The sequence below is a fragment of the Chelmon rostratus genome, chromosome 11, assembly GCF_017976325.1.
Source record: "Chelmon rostratus isolate fCheRos1 chromosome 11, fCheRos1.pri, whole genome shotgun sequence".
Lineage (NCBI taxonomy): Eukaryota > Metazoa > Chordata > Actinopteri > Chaetodontiformes > Chaetodontidae > Chelmon > Chelmon rostratus.
The window spans coordinates 19,021,635-19,038,491 of record NC_055668.1 but is presented as its reverse complement, the minus strand read 5'-3'; the positions used below and the strand labels follow the sequence as shown (position 1 = coordinate 19,038,491).

The 16,857-nt window shown below is 41.9% G+C and overlaps 1 protein-coding gene across 1 annotated transcript; it reads right to left on the bottom strand.

Moving 5' to 3' along the window:
- Positions 1–6,346: 6,346 nt before the first annotated feature.
- Positions 6,347–16,205, bottom strand: si:ch73-52p7.1 (uncharacterized protein LOC100321084 homolog). Its single transcript, XM_041947972.1, has 2 exons — positions 16,155–16,205; positions 6,347–8,397 (listed from the first exon to the last, which is right to left on the bottom strand). The coding sequence occupies exon 2, from the start codon at positions 8,306–8,308 to the stop codon at positions 7,493–7,495; it is 816 nt and encodes a 271-aa protein (XP_041803906.1). The 5' UTR covers positions 8,309–8,397; positions 16,155–16,205; the 3' UTR covers positions 6,347–7,492.
- Between the last annotated feature and the right edge of the window lie 652 nt (positions 16,206–16,857).

Genomic DNA, 16,857 nt, shown 5'->3' with positions numbered 1-16,857 from the left:
CTTTCCATGGGAGAGAGATGACCCGTTCTAATGGGTGGAGGCAACCACCCACACACACGGCCGCGGAGGGTCCAGCCAACACACACACACACACACACAAACACACACAGACATACACACACACACAGCCGATCTTGCTAAGCTTGCTTGGTTTAGTCTAGATTGTCCGAGTAAGCCGTGCCGAGCCTGGAACACGCTGCGTGATTTAAACCCCAATTATAACCTTCAACAACTGGTTTTCAGTCTGCTCTGACGGTCAAAACACTTGTCTGGTGATGAAACAGTTATTAATTCATTAGTCAACTGATGTCAAATTAAACAGCAAAAAAAATAAAATAAAATGAAATAAATACAATCAATTAATTGTGAAGTAAATTATCAAGCAAAAATGGCAAATATTCTCAAAGGTGAGGATTTCTTGCTTTTCTCTGATTTATGTCCCTGTAAATTTAATGTCTTTGGATTTTGGACAGTCGGTCCCTTGAAAACAAGTAATTTGACATTTTTAAAAACAATTTCTGGCATTTTACAGATGGATAATTATTCATGGATTAATCAGCAGTGAAAATAACTCTACTGTGCAAGGGTTTTAGGACTTAAATCTCTTTATTCCTGTTTGATTGTTGCAACTTTTGAGCTGATTAACTACAGACATGTGCATGCCCTTTGCGACACCTGAGCTGTTCTTTTGTTTTATTTACATTTTTATAATAGAAAAAACATCCAAATGTTTGGAAATGGATAGAGTTTGTTTAAAGTCATACTTAAATATGCAAGAGCATTAATGAATTACAGTCACGCAGTAAACAAAGACCAGATCTAGTGAGCAGATCTCCAGACTGAGGGAAAGACATGGCGCATCAGAGCAGCTGTTTTGGTGAGCTGAGTGTGTGCAGGTGTTGAGCTCTCAGTGGGATCGTTCAGCTATTTTCCTGCCACTTGTTTATTAGGCTGCTTAAAGGACCATACAGCTGCTTTTGAATGTTGTTGGCCTGTTGAGTGCAGATTGCGTGTGTTTCACATCCCCGCTGACCATTTTGCAAAGCATGCTCTTCACTTAGTTGATGGTTTCATCTCCACACAATCAAAGTTTTGACTTGCTTGAGGAAAGTGATCCATCACGGTGAAAATATGGCCCCTGCATTTTTTGGTCACCATGTCTGGTGTGTGCAGGATACTGTGTTTCATCTCAGAGGTTTTTATTTCCTGAGACGAAGTTTATGATAGTGCTGCTTTTTCAGCATGTGAATCTTTTGCTCAGAGCCTCCTTAAATGTAACAATGAGGACTGTTTTTAAAACTACATTACCATGTAAGATTTTTAAAGATGACCAAATTTTTCAGGTCTCTACAAACATATTTTCATGCTGGGTTGAACTGCAACTGCTTTAGAAAAGGCTCAAATGTTCAGTAAACAATTTGTTACTTGGCTGAAACAACATTTAAATAAGCTTATGAAACTGTAGCTCAACAGCACCCACTGTGGCCACAAGTGGTCATTACAAGACATTCTCAAGTTAGTTGCTTTAATGACATATTTAGATTAACGTAGCTAACGAACAAGTAGCCCTTATCAGACAGGGAATACCTGAACTGCTGCTGTAACTACAGAGACAGGATGTTGGTCAGATTATTTGTGTGAGGATTTTTTTACTTCTTCTACTCTGGTCACACTGCAAGGGGGAAAATTTGTTTTCATAGACCAATCTGTTATGTACGGAAGTAAAGAACAGCCATAACTGCATTTTTTTTATGCTGTTAACTCAGGATACCGAGGTAATCAACCCGTTATAACAAGACAACAAAAGGTAATTTCCTCGTATTGCTTATAATGTTTGTCAGCAATAAGGAGGGCCTTTAGCAACTGATTTAAGGTGGAAATATCAGATCGAGGAGTATCAATCCGGGGTCATGGTCAACAGATGTCTGTAAGCTATGTGGAGATGCTGTGGAGGTCACTATGTACAGCAGAGCTGGCTTACAAATGTCACGACAAACCGGAAGGCCTTGATAATGTCTTTACCTCCGCCTTTATAATAGGCTTTGTTTGAGCGGCTGCTGGCTGAAGCAGAAAACAGTGATTATCTCAGAGAAATCAACCTTTTGTTTTCTTGAGATAACGAGATAAACAAACCTGCTGTCACGACAAAATGAGCTGTGATATCCCCAATAATTAAATTAAATAATTAATTCTCAGTCTGGCCTGTGACGATGTGTCACTATGGGTCCGCAGATTGTGACTTTTACCTAATAGTGACCAGTTAGCGTTTTCATACACAAGACCAGCATGTTAAATTGTCTTCTGATTTACTTAACGAGGTGCATATCTGACAGGGGCTGGATTGTAAAAAAAAAAAAAAAAAAGTGTTCTGAATTTATGTTGCTTGTTTAACTGGTTATAAATTCAACTTTTCATATGTGAGAGAGAAATAATGTACTGTTTTCTCATTAATAACTTATACAGGCACAATCGTTTAATGGTATGATCCTTTACGACAAAACTTAGATGATAAAAGTCCCACAAAAATACACAACAATTTGTTTTTGTTGGGCAAAAATGCTTGGGACCAACTACCCTGGGATGCCCTGACACACACACACACACACACACAAACACACAAAAATGCCCCTGCTAGTTAGCGACAGCCAGGCTAGCCACACAGCCATGCTAGAAGAGCATTTCCTCTACACCAGCTTCTGTGGTCCTGCTTCAACAGATGGCCCGACAGGTCCCTGGATAGGCCTGCAAGGTGGAGGGAGGGGAGGGTTGTGGGAGTATAGGGGAGTTAAAGGGGGACGGAGGGAGATTGTGGGGGGTTGGCACCCTCTTAGGAGGACTGAGGGGGCTGCAGGGTGGGTGAGGGAGGGAGGAGACATATGTCCACAGCCCTGGCCCCTGCCGACGGACTGTCTCTGCTGGCTGCCTGGTGGCTGGCTCGCTGTCTCACACACACACACACACAAAATAACTCGTTTTTGTCACTTAGGAGGACGCTACATTGGCTTACTTTATCCCCTGAAGACTACATTAATCCTAACTGTAACCAAAAACCAACTCTTATCCTCGTGGGGACCAGGTCTTAGTCCCCACATGGGTCCTCATGACATAGCGGTGCGAACACATTTGTGTCCCCGCAACGTCAGCAATATAACACACACACACACACAGATACACAAACTTACTCCACTAAGCTTGGCAGGTCGCTGCAGTAGCTCTCTCCCTCTCCATCTGCATCTAAAAGACCCACGCGCCCCGACAATGAGGTGACCATGTCACTGCCTGAGCCGAAGCAGAGGGATGGAGAGAGGGAGAGAGAGGGAGAGAGGCAAGAAGAGAGGGGAGAGAGGAGAGGGAGGGGACGAGGGAGGGACACATTAACAAGCTATAATCTCAACTGCCTTATCCATAATGCATTGTGTGGGCCAATTTACATGGTGCTGGTCCCTCTGGGAGAAAGGAGATCATCCATCACATTACTTTATTAGCTCCCTCACACTCTCTCACAGATGCAGACACACACGCACACACACACACACACACACACACACACACACACACACACACACACACACACACACACATCATTATTTGTCTCTGCCTGTCTCTCTCTCTCTCCCTCTGTTTTGTGGGCCTGTTTTGTCATGGTTGTAGTTTCAAACTGCTGCTGCCACTATAAAACAACTCCAGACCGTGTCGTGTTATGCAGACTGTGACAAGCAGGGAGGCATTTCTAAAAAAAAAAAAAATTGGACAAAAAAATAATAAAATACAACAGAGTTTTGTTGTCTGAAGCTAAACTTTCTTTGTGTATAAATGAATAAATCTTATAACTGTAAATCCACAAGGCAGCATTAATCCCTGACAGTTTTTCTTCAAATTAACATAAAATGAGTCACTTTTCAGGGGAGATCTGAAGGGATTTAAGACGAACTATTGAAACACTAACGTTCTGGTACAGCAGCACATTCAGGCTTGTGTCCATGAATTTTGGGAAACTTTTCTTTGCTACCCTCACAACTGGCTAAAAGTATGACTACTATGTATTTGAATATTGTCATTTAAGATCAGTAATATCTATTTGAAAGAGGGAAAAACTGCTTTTTATTCTGTCCAAAAGTTCCCTAATGCTTGATTCAACATATAAACTGAACTGCAGACATGAAACGATCAAATAATTCTCTGCACGTGATCAAAATGTTGATTGTTCCTCTTTGAAAGTAATTTAATTCACAAGGTTTTTTTTTATGCGGGTTCCAGTTAAATTTAATTGAACTTCACTTTTAAAGGATTTCAGTTAAATATCCGCTTCTGAATAATTTAGATACATCAGTCGGTATTGGAAATTATAGTGCAAAGTGTGATTTTATTCATGGCTAAACAGAAAACATTTTGATTGTCTATCTTTTTGCACACATCGAAGCTTTGAAACTATATTTTTCTTATGATATCTATAATTACACAAAATTACCCATGCATTTTGTTTTCCTTCAGCGTGGTGTTTTCTGTGTCTTGTGGCATGAACACAGAAATACATTTTTATGATAAAGGAAATCAATTAAGTTGACTTTTTTGTTGCTTTTTACATTTATTTTATTCAACCACTAATAGTGATAGTGATATAAGACTGAACTAAATTTCGGCTTTAAAAGTTTGAGGGAAGAAATTATTCCGTGTTAATTCTAAAGTCAGTCCAGATGATACAGCTGCATTAAGAATACATTAAAATTTCCATAAAGCGAGTTCATGAACACATCACACACTCAGACTGCGGTTTCTGCGCGTGATGTGTGTGTTTTGTGTTTGCGTCTAATGGCTGGATCGACTCAAATCGTCCGTGCATGTGTCACTGAAATGAATTGCTGGCACCTTATTCACATACACACACGTGCGCACGCACATCACCGCGCGGACGCACAAACATGAGCGCACACGCGCGAACGCACACACACACACACACACACACACACACACACACACACACACAACAGATCCATCAGATTCCGCAGTCACCCTGTGAATAAAAAGAGCTGTAATTGCAATCATATATGTGGAGCTGCAGCACTGCGCGCCATACCGTACCATTAGTATCACAAATAAGTAATAATTTGCTAATGACAACATTATGTTGAGTCAGTTTAGGGGCAATTAAAGTGAGTGATATTTACATATGCCCAATGAATCACCGAGCGTGGCAGTTCGGGCGGACTCTAATGAATATTCATCCAGGCATTTCTCCCCTGCGCGCTGCAGTTTATAAACTGAATTATGGCTGATTTGCCCTTTTAAAAAATGAACATGGGCGCATCTCCCACAAGGAGGCGGCGAACAATAACGTCTGATTATAAAAATGTTTTACTGCTGAACTGCCGGTGAGGAGACGGCGGCAGCGTGGTTAAAGACTCACTTGGAGGGGTGCAGAGGAGGGAGAGCCCACCTAAAATCAATCCAGCGCCCCGTCTCGGCCTGTCCACCTTTTTAGACTGACATAAATATTTACAGTGTGCATTCACAGAGGTCTGCGTCGTGAGTGTCTCACTGAACGTCTAATTGATTTGTTGTTTACTGGCCGTAGATTGTCTTCAGAGGAGCTCGGGTGGAGGTCATGGTTCACACGGAGCGGCCTGCCCGGCTGCCTCACCGCCGGTAATTGCCCCCGGTGTGTGTTCGGGCGGGTGCTGACCTCTCAGGTGCGCGATCAACAGGCGACATCAGTTTGCATTCACGGGGCGCTTAACAAGATGGGCTGCATGTTTATCATGCAAATAAGCGGCTCTCTGGCAGGTGTCAGGCACACACTCGACGCGCACACCGCGTGCGCGCGCGCGTGCAGCGTCTTTAAGCAGGACCGCGATCATTAAGCAAATTGACAAATGGAGCCGTAGACACAGGAGGCTTTAACCTGACAAACGCAGCTGCACCTCGTGATGAGCACTGATGTGAATATCTGTTCAACAACAACAAAAATAAATCAGATCGGTTTAAAATGACCACATCAACCCTTCCTGCTGACTAACAGCACCTTTAAAAGCTGACTTCAGGAAGGTCAGACCTTTGCAAAATGTTTATACCTCATATTGTAACATTTAATCCATTATAAACTATGAACTGGTTTATAAAGCTACAATATTATCATATTCATATATGGTCAAATTAGAGGATGTTTCTTTTACAGTCGTTTTTAAATTCAGATTTAACGAGAATTTTTATATGTAATTAATTTGCACAAATCAAAATATATATAAAAAAATCAATCATGATCGTAAATTCACGAGCCATTAATGGTAAGCAAATCATTTATTTCTGTTTTTGCTGTAAACAAATGCACGTTATGACACTGTTCACTTCATTTTTTTTAAACAAAAATAAATAGCAGGCCATACTTTATTAACTCTCAACAACCCGAACGACAACTTTCCTCCCAAGCTTTTAAAGTGCTGAGATGCATCAGGACACATTTGTTGGATCACTTTCTTTAAGAGTTGTAGATAAATAAAAATGCTGTCAGGCTGCTCAGTCCTGCTTCACTTCGCTTCTCTTTGACTTAAATGAATCTGCTGCCATCTTGTGGTTTAATGAAAATGTTACACGACATATTTTACTTAAAATGTATGTTGACTAAACTAAACACAAATTCTCGAGTTATAATTTAACTAACTTCGACACGTCTCTGATTATCAAACACATGAGACGCTGCATCTTTTCACGATGTCTGACACGTGTGGCGATATGAAAAGTGGGAAAAACAGTCATATGAATCTAGAAAGTCAGAGTTGTGTTTGGTGTGAATTCAGCAAGTGGATGAGATATTGTGTGGGACAGACTTCATGGTGGAAGCTCACGTTTTCTATCTTTATGGTGGAGAGAAAAAACAGGGGAATAACCCACCACTTTCATTCCATTTGGAGGACAACACCATCAATTTAAGATCAACAGCATTTGGAAACAATTGGACGGTTCAGATAGAGGGGTTTGGCCGGCTGCTCTGGTCCCTCAGAGGGTCTCATATTAGTTGACATACTTTGTTTTAACATGCTGATAAACAGCTGTTTTTGGCCACTTGGGAAAATTACAACTGAAGCTGTTGGACAAGAAAATCTAATTTTGCTTTGTGTGTGTTTGCATATTTATGCCAGAATGTGCTTTTACTGTGGAGACAAAGACAAATAGAAAATCTCCCAAAAGATTAAATTTCCCCTCAGTTTTTTTCATTCTTTTTTTTTTTATAATATAAGAATATTACTGAAGTTTAACATGATTTCTGAACTGTTTTTGCCCAAAATTTAAATGCAACATAATCTCTAACCACTTTATCTTCCATTTCTCAGATAATATTGTTTAAACAAAATCTAAATCAACCACAAAAAAACAAACAAACTTAGAATTTCTAAATTTTGTGTAAGATTTAGGACCCTAGGGAGCAAAAAAGTGACAGTTTTCAGGTCCTGAACTGGATGATCTCCCTCCTGTGCCCTCCTCAAAAAGTGACTTGATATCAGTACACAAAGCTGACATATATGACGGATGTCTCGGGTAATTTTGGCAGGTGGAGGTCAGGGAAGGGCAGCACGCCGTCATTGTCTATGTGTGTCTGGACTGTGTAGGCTTTGACCACCGCTCCCCAGTCCAGCACAGAGCTGTGGATGATTCCCAGTCTGGCCTGTTCGTGATACGCTGCTCCCAGCTCCCTGCCCAGTAAGATGTCTTGGATGTGGGGTGAGGACAAATCCAAGGAATCTCTCTTCATGTCTGCAATCAGGTCCAGGTTTGTGTCTTTATCCCTGTTGTACCTATTTGTGTCGAGGTGAGCGCCGTTATCTCTGTCCGGGTCAGTATTTGAGTCTGTGTTCTTGGCTCTGTTTGCTTCTGAACAGTGAGGAACCGGCCTCTGCTGCAGGTTCACCATCGTCAGCCTCTCCAAGTGCTGCACAGCAAAATGCCCCTCCAGGGAAGAAGAAGGTGTCCCTCTGGATCCTCCGGGGCCACAGTGGATCAGGGTGAGGTGCCTCACCTCCGAGTTGTTAAGCAGACGCGCCGTGTTTAGCGGCGACGTGAACCAAACAGTTAAACGTCTCATCCGGAAGACGGGAGACGAGTGCGACTGGGGGCGGTGCAGCGTGGAGAGCTGGATGTCCTTGCATCTGCAGTCTGCAAGCGACGAGATGCTGCAGGGTTGTGGGTCCTGGCTGCAGGAGTAGTAGAAAAAGCTGTTGTGGGTCACGTAAGCCAGGCGCAGGTCAGAGCGCTGCAGAGCCACCGACACACAGAGCAGCACACAGAGGAGGGGGGCTGGGGCTCTGAAGGCAGGCATCACTGCTGGAGGACTATCTCAGGAAGCATGTTGCTGGTGTTCATGTGTGGAAGTGTGTGTGTGGCGGGTGCAGGTATATATACCTGAGCCTATAGAGAAGAGAACACACACATTCAGTGTCAGACAAAGTAAATTTAAGGAACACACACACACACACATACACACACTACCTCTGCAATCAAACTCAGAGATACCAACTTCATCACACTGCGTTTACTGTATAGGGCCCAAAGTTTGGCCTGTGCACAAAAGCAACCAGCAGTGGAATAAGTACTCAGACCTTTTACTTCAGTAAAAACAGCAATTCCACAATGTAAAAATACCCTGTTACAACAAAAAGTATTGCATTTAAAACGATAATTAAGTGAAAGTTAAGATAAGACTCAAAGTGTCTGAGGTGCTCGTTGTTCAGTTTTGGTTTTTTTTAGTGAAGGACATGACTTAAAAATTTCAAGTTCAATTTCAAAGAAGTAAGGAGGGAAGGAAGGAAATAAGAAAGGAAGGTGAGTTGGAGGAAGGAGGGGAGGGATGAAATAAGGTTGGAAAAAGGAAGTGAGGGTTTAACAAAGGAAGGAGGTAAGGACAGCAGCAGCTTTTTCCAGGAGGATGACATGCTGTCTGGGCCTGGTGCCTGTCTGATCATCTGTCTCTGAAAGAGCCAACACACATCTTCTGCACAGATCCTGAGTGCGGATGGGGGGTCGGCAGGGTGGGGTGGGGGGTTGTGGCAAGGGGTGCAGTCAGTTGCGTGATGTCAGAGCAGGTGATGGGTGTTGTGGTTAGTGCATTCTGTGTGCTTCTGTTGGTGTATAAGGTCTCTCTCTGTCTCTCTCTCTCTCACACACACACAAGATGGGTGATGTAATTCTACTCTACAGGTAAGTAAGTTACCGACAGTTGGAAGGTTAAAAGGCAATAAAGCAGAGGACACACATGGGAGAGACATAATGTGTGTGACTGTGTCTGTGTGTGACAATGACATCACAGCAGGCTGGCGCCTCACCCGAGCCGACTGTCTCCACATCTTACTCCTTCTGTCTATTGCTTTTCTCTCTCTTTGCACCTGTCTAAGGATGCGAAGGAAGGAAGGAGGAAAGGCGAGAAAAAGCAAAGAAGGAAGCAAGGAAGGAAAGAATGAAGAATTAATCCCGTGTCTAGACATCTTGTGTGTCATAGATATCGTATAATGTCTGTTGCTACTACAGTGCCTTTTTATTGGCCGTTAACCTTTTGTTTTCTATTTTTTCAACAATAGAGTGAATAATCCCTTCAGGCCACGGTTATACCTGTGAGATGCAGTTGAGATGCAAGCCTGGACAATGGAAATTAGGAGGTAGCTAAGGAAGCCTGGAAGGAAGGAGGAATGGTAGCTCAGATAAAGAAAGAAGGAAGACACTATATATAAAACAGAAATGGGAAAGAGAACTGGAAATTAATATCAGTGAAGAGGAATGGTTGCAAGAAGATCCCTGGTTCGATCCCGCCTGGGATCTTTCTGTGTGGAGTTTGTATGTTCTCCCTGTGCAGCGTGGGTTTTCACCGGGTTCTCCGGCTTCCTCCCACAGTTCAAAAACATGCTGAGGTTAATTGATGATTCTAAATTGTCTGTAGGTATGAATGAGTGGTGTGCATGGTTGTCTGTCTCTATGTGTAGCCCTGTGGTAGGCTGGCGACCTGCCCAGGGTGTCCCCTGCCTTCGCCCGAGAGACGGCTGGGATAGGCTCCAGCCCCCCCGTGACCCTGCTAAGGATTCAGCGGTGTATAGATAATGGATGGATGGAATGGTTGCATATCTGCAGAATACAACAGTCTACAACTTTATCACGCTTTTGGAGAGAATACTGTTGGAAAAATTTAGTAAGATTCTTTGTTACCCCCAAAATTAAGAGTAAATTTTTGGCTGTGACACAGCCATGTTGGAGGCAATGTGGAGCAGTGAATGTACATCACTCACATGTCCTTTGGCTCTGTCCTATGATGGTTCAGTTTTGGGAGAGTGTTCATTTGGTTATTGTCAGAATTCTGGGCTATAATATACCTCAGTCATGTAAAATTCTGTATTTTGGCAATTTGACAGGAAATGTTGTGTTGACAGGTACCTTCTGAAAACTTTGTTAGCAGCTTGTAAAAAAGCCATCACAAAGCGATGATACAAGTCAGACCCACCAACACAAAATGAATGGCTGAAAACTGTTCGAGGAAGATATGACATGGAAATGTTGACTCACAGGATAAGATCCCAGGAACAACAATGCCAAGAGAAATGGGAGAAATGGACACTGTTTATTGGCCAGCGACAGAATGAGGACTGAAATGTTGACTGTTAAGAGATTGTTAAGAGATCAAGTAGTGTATACAGAACAATCCAGATTGTTTCTTGTTTGGTTTTTCATTTGTTTTTGATGTTGTTAATAAAAAATGAAAAAAGAAAGTATTAAAAAAAGAAAGAAGGAAGGCAGAAGGAATAAGGTATGGTAAGATAAAGAAGGAATGAAGGAGTTAAGAGGTAAGAAATGAAGAAGGGAAGGTAATTAAAGTAGAGAAGGACATAAGAAATGTGTTCGGAAAGTGAGGAAGCAAGTAAGGAAGGAGGCAAGAGTTAAGGAAGTAAGGAGATATGGCAAGAAAGGTACAGAAGTCAGGAAGGAAGAAAACCAAGAAGAAACCACGTAAGTGGGTAAGAAAGGAAGGATCACCTCCTTTAAGAAAGTTATAGAAGTTAGGCAGGAAGGAAGTAAGGCAGGAGGTAAGGAAGGTTTTGAATAAGGAAAGAAGGAATGGTAAGAATGGTAAGTTAAAGAAGAAAGGAAGGAGATAGAAGAAGAGGTAAGGAAGAAAAGAAGGAAGGGAGACGTTAAGAGGTAAGGAAGTAAGGACATAAGGTAATTAAGGTGCAGAAGTAAAGAAAGATGTAAAAAGGGTGGGAATAGTGACGAAATAGTGACGCAGGTAAGGAAGGTACTGAGTAAGGAAGGAAAGAAGTCCAGAGGTGAGGAAGGACTGAAGTAAGGAAGGAGGTAAGAGGTAAGGAAGAAAGGTGGTAAGGTAAGTGAGGTTCAGAGGTAAATAAGGGAAGAAGGAAAGAAGGAAGGACATAATGAAGTAGGTAAGGGGTTTGGAAGTAAGGAGGTAAGGTTAGTAAGGTATGTAAGTAAAGAGGTAAAAAGGAAGGGAGCAGGTAAAGATGTAAGGAAAGAAGGAGGCAAGATATGTAAGGTAAAGATGGGAGGAAGGAAGGACACATGTAAGAGGTGAGTAAGTAAGGAGGTATGGTGAGTAAGGTAAGTAAGATAAGCAAGGTAAAGAAGTAAGTAAGTAGTTAAGGAAGAAAGGGATGGTCTCAGGAGTTAAGGAAAGTAACCTCATGAGGAGGTAAGGAAGGAAGAGGTAAGGAAGTTAAAAACAACACAAGAGTAACCTACAGTTATATTTTGCTATTTAAAACCTAGCTTTCACACAGACTTTATATCTTTAACATTTGTTTCACGGTTTTGGGTTTTAGTTGACTTATTTCCTGTTTTATGTTGAAAGAGTTTCTCCTCATGTGTTGTGTTTTACTTCCTGTCGTTGTCTCTTGTGATTGTGGATTAGTTTCTTGTTCCTGTCCTTCCTCTTTCAGCTGTCAGGCGTCTGCTCGTCCTGTGTTTGTTTCCCGCCTGTGTCGCACCGCTTCCTTTGTAGTTTGGTCTTTTGTATTTTTTTTTTATTTTGCCCTTTCCTCCTCTTGCACTTTTCGCCTGCGTGTCTTTTTGTCTGGATTCAGCTTCAACACGGGCTCTTCATAAAACTGTTGTCGGCGAACATGGTTTATAATCTTATACAGCATCCCAGCTTGTTTGGATGAATCAGGGTTGTACACTTTGATTCACTTAATCCACAGTAATGTAACCTGCAAACAGACTGATGGGTAAAATCTGTGAAATTCCCCTTTAAGTAAAGGTTCTGAATATTTCTGCCCCTGCTGTTCAGGCTATCCTTTGGTCCTTTTTGCTCTTGAACTGATTCCCTGTTGCTGTGGGTTGACACTGGACTCCAACTACTAGTTAAATTCAGCATGATTGAGTGACATGTTTATATACAGTGGTGGAATGTAACTAAGTACATTTACTCAAGTACTGTACTAGTACTTTACTCAAGTATTTCCATTGTGTTTAACTTTATACTTCTACTCCACTACATCCCAGCGGCAAATATTGTTCTTCTTACTCATCTTAATGTCTTGAGGAAATTCTCCTTCTTCTTAAAATAAACAAACTGTTTGGAAACGCTCTGGGATTATCTGGAAAACGCATCATCACAAAACTGAAAACATGCTGTTAGCGAGCTCATGAAGAGTTGACCTTGTCCAGATACGTGGTCCTCACAGGACAGCAATGCTACAAGCATATGAAGATCTTATAGAGTATGATGCTGTCGATTTAACTAAACTAGATAATGTAATTAAAATGAGCTCAGCCTTAAACAACTACAGCAGTAAAATGCAACACAGTCATGGATGCAGCAGTAATATTAATCTCAAACCATTTTTCCACAAAGTGAACACTTTTACTTCTGATGCTTTAACTAAATTTTACTGATAATACTTTTACTAAAGTAAGGTTTTGAATACAGGACTTTCACCTGTATTTTCACAGCGTTGGGCACTTTTACTTCAGTAAAGTAACTGAACTGACCAGTGTTTATGTGAAAACAAAATGCTCAGGTCATGTAAATAAACCCCGCCCTCGTTCACCTCAGGTCAGCCACCTTGCTATTGGAGTAAAACACTCCGAGGTCGCTCCCCTGTGTGCTTCTCATCCATTAAGTATTTTCTTACCAAGACGTGAAGAGAGGGGATGTGGACATACTGACAGCTGGTTTGGATCAGGACTGTGTCCCACACACACACACACACACACACACACACACACACACACACGCAGTCTGTGATGGGTGTGTTCTTCCTGCACTACGGTTAGGGATACATTGTTCGGCACTGGGAGCCCACATTGAATTTCACGTCCACCAGCACACACATTTAGAAAATTATAACTGTGGAGATCGCTTTGGGATTCCAGGGAAAACACTGTTTTGAAATCTTGGCTTTTTCAAAGGTCTGGGTAGATTCTCTGGTTTGGCAATAATATCAGACCAGGAGCATGACTTTCTGCCTCATTCTGAAGCAGCGCTGACCACTACATTCTTCCTCTGGCCGTCTGCGACATAAAACAGAAGTGAATTATCATCTGCAGTATATTTAACATCCACTTTCCTCTCTTTTATTTTGCCTCAAAGTTGGAAAAAATCCCCTTATTCCACATTTTCCGACAGTATCGGCTTGTTCCAGCTCTTTGCTGAAGCTCTATGATGTTTACAGCGAGTGAAATATTTAAGATGCCATCATTCTGGAAATGGAACATGGCAGACGGCATCACTTATACACACATTTCACTCTGGTATATTTGAAAAAAACAAAAGTGGGCCCTGCACTAGAATTTAAAACACAGCTTTGTGGGTTTGAACATTGTTTGGCTGCACTGCCTGAGTTTGGACTTACTGACCCAGCAGCGGGTCAATGAAGTTAAAAGGAATCAGAATAAGGTTTATTCCTACTTAGGTTTTCACATATGAGGATTTTAGCCTCAGTGGTTTGGGTTTGGAGATAAAAAGCAAATACTGCAGGTCAAGAAGAATAAAATAAAAGAATCTGAAAAAATACAAAAATATGTAGGCTTGCATTGTGTTATTTAAATGAAAGATCTGCACAGTTTTGTGCAGGAAAGTGCAAGGCATTCACCAGGGAATGTGCAAACGTTCACAATGTGTCAGAGAGGAATATTTCAAATGTGAGAGTTATCCAAAAATGATGTAATAACAAAAGGATGTGTGTTTATGTAACGTGCAACTTGTGTGTGTGTGGGGGGGGATTCAGTGATGGTGGTGATGAAGTGCACCATCATTGTCTTAAGTTTATCTCCTGCTGAGCTGTCTTGGTGAGGGCAGGAGTACTTCACAGTGTCAGCTGGCGGGTCGCACAGGGTGATGGAGGCAGGTGGGGCTGGGCTCGCTGAAGTCCACACCGACATCCGCTGTCCTTAGAGCTAATTTGATTTCTTTGACTGTGAAGTACTTTGTGACTGGTTTCTATGAAAGGCAGTGGCGTGCACGGGGGGGGAGGGGGGGGGGGCGACTGCCCCCCCTCATGGCCAAAATGTTGAAAAATGCGTACTAAAGTGCCCTCTTGGACTCCAAAAGGCATGCTAAAGTGCCCTCTTGGAAGCCAAAATGCGTGCTAAAGTGCCCCCTGGGAGCCAAAACGCGCACTAAAGTGCCCCCTGGGAGCCAAAACACACGCTAAAGTGCCTTCTTGGAAGCCAAAACGCGTGCTAAAGTGCCCTCTTGGACACCAAAACGTGTGCTAAAGTGCCCTCTTGGACACCAAAACGCGTGCTAAAGTGCCCTCTTGGAAGCCAAAACGCATGCTAAAGTGAAGTCTTTTTCGCCCCTGCCCTTCAAAAAGTCTGTGCATGCCACTGATGAAAGGTGAGTATGGGCCCTGTTTTTTTGGGGACAGGGAAGAATTGTTGTCCCAAAACTACTAAAAATAAAACTGAGCCATAGATGAAACTAGTGTTGCATAGCCATGAGCGCCTTTTGCATCTTTTGTGTTGTTAATGGCGATAATGCTTGGAGAGGGGGGGTAACCCAGCAGTATTTCCTGTCTTAACCTCCTTCGAAAATGTGTTTTCCCAGTAACTGTTACTGCTACCATCAGCTCTAAAGCTCACTAATAACATGCGATATTCAATCTGTACAAACACCAAAGTGTAAAAACACCAAGTTGAGGTTTTGACGGGAAACCAGCTGGGAAGATTCAGGAAGTTACTGCTACCAACCAGAAAATAGTCCACCGTACCATATCTTTGCGTCCAGCTGCTTCCAGTCTTTGTGCTAAGCTAAGCTAACAGTCAAATATGAGCATGGAATCAATCTAGAAAGCGATTAAGCATATGCAAATGTTGAGCTATCCCTTTAAATACACCTCTGTGTTTGTCAAAGCAAATGACCTTACTCAGTCCACCTACTCTGGCCTAATGCACCTGTCCTCAAACACATGGACCTTCCTCACCAACAACAACAGCAGAATAAGGAGTATTTTGTTAAGGTCAAAGAAGAGGAAGATGTTGGTGTAGCTGTATGAAGGTGGAAAAGAAAGGGTGAGATTCAAAGTTTCACGTTTTGCTTTCCCCTCAGGCCTCAAAATTATTCACTCCAAAAAGCTTTATGTCACATCACAGTCCTACAGGACAGCAGTATATATTTCTTTCTGTGTCCTGACTGAAAAGACTTTCTACCCACAAGGACAAAAATGAATGAGCGTCTGACCACACATCTGGCTTATCTATGAATCACTGACTTGGACTTTAATGTGACTCAAACCTCAAATATTAGGCTAACGAATCATTTTTGTGGGTCTGGGGTGATGTTTGCGTTGGTAAAACTCACTGAACGTTCACAGAACGTTTACCACTGTCTCATTTATTCTAAGGAGAAAATTAAGATGACAAGTGACATCCTACAGTGAAATAAAAGCTTTGCGTCCAGCATCTTAAGCAGCTGAAGTGTTGTGATCTGCGACAGTCTGCGAGTCTGCGATCTTTCTATTACATAACACAGACACAGGAATGCACAAGGTATGTAATGTAATATGAGAATATACAGCAGGCTTGGCTGTCTGTTCCTTTTTACAGACTACAGAGTTAACTGCGGGACACACACATGCATTTTCAACAGTTGTTAAAGTACACTAAATGATCATCAGTGCCAGTACACAATAAGTTTTCCAGTTTTCTGGATTGTAACTCACCTCAAGTTGCTGCTGAAGAGCTGATATGTGAATGCGTCAGTTTGAGGCTGGGATGGGGAGGAAAAATCCCACATCCAGCTGACGTCAGGATGTGGGAAGTATCACACAGAGGAGGCTGTAACTCACATCAAGTGCAGACTCAGATTCTGTGTACAAACATAGGCTACTTTATGTTTGCTCTGATCAGAGCAGAGCTGAAGCTAAGAGGATCCCACAGATGATATATTTTCTCAATAGTCTTGTAGTTAGTATCTTGCACATAATAATAGAGGTCCATTTCATGAATATTTATTTTCTGTCAAAAAAAAAACGCCCATACAGGTATACTCATACTCATTAGCAGCCAGAATTAAACTGACATTTTGTAAACAGTATTTCAAAACATATGTGAAAGTCATATTTACCACAAAAACTGCACAGAAAGTCTTCTATTACTACTACTACTACTAACAATAATAATAATAATCATAATCATAATAACAATAAAGCTGCATCAGTTAGGTCTAACACTTTAGTTTATCAAGTTTATCTTTCCAGACAAGAAAAGGATATTTTACTAAAAAAAATGGGAGGAGGAATTTCCCGAAGGTGTCACAAGGCGAGTTTGCTGCATTCAGGTTCATTCATGCTGTCGGACATATCCCCACTACCTCTTGAGCGTAAACTAATGACAGAAATACTGAAATAGTGACCTGAGAAGTAC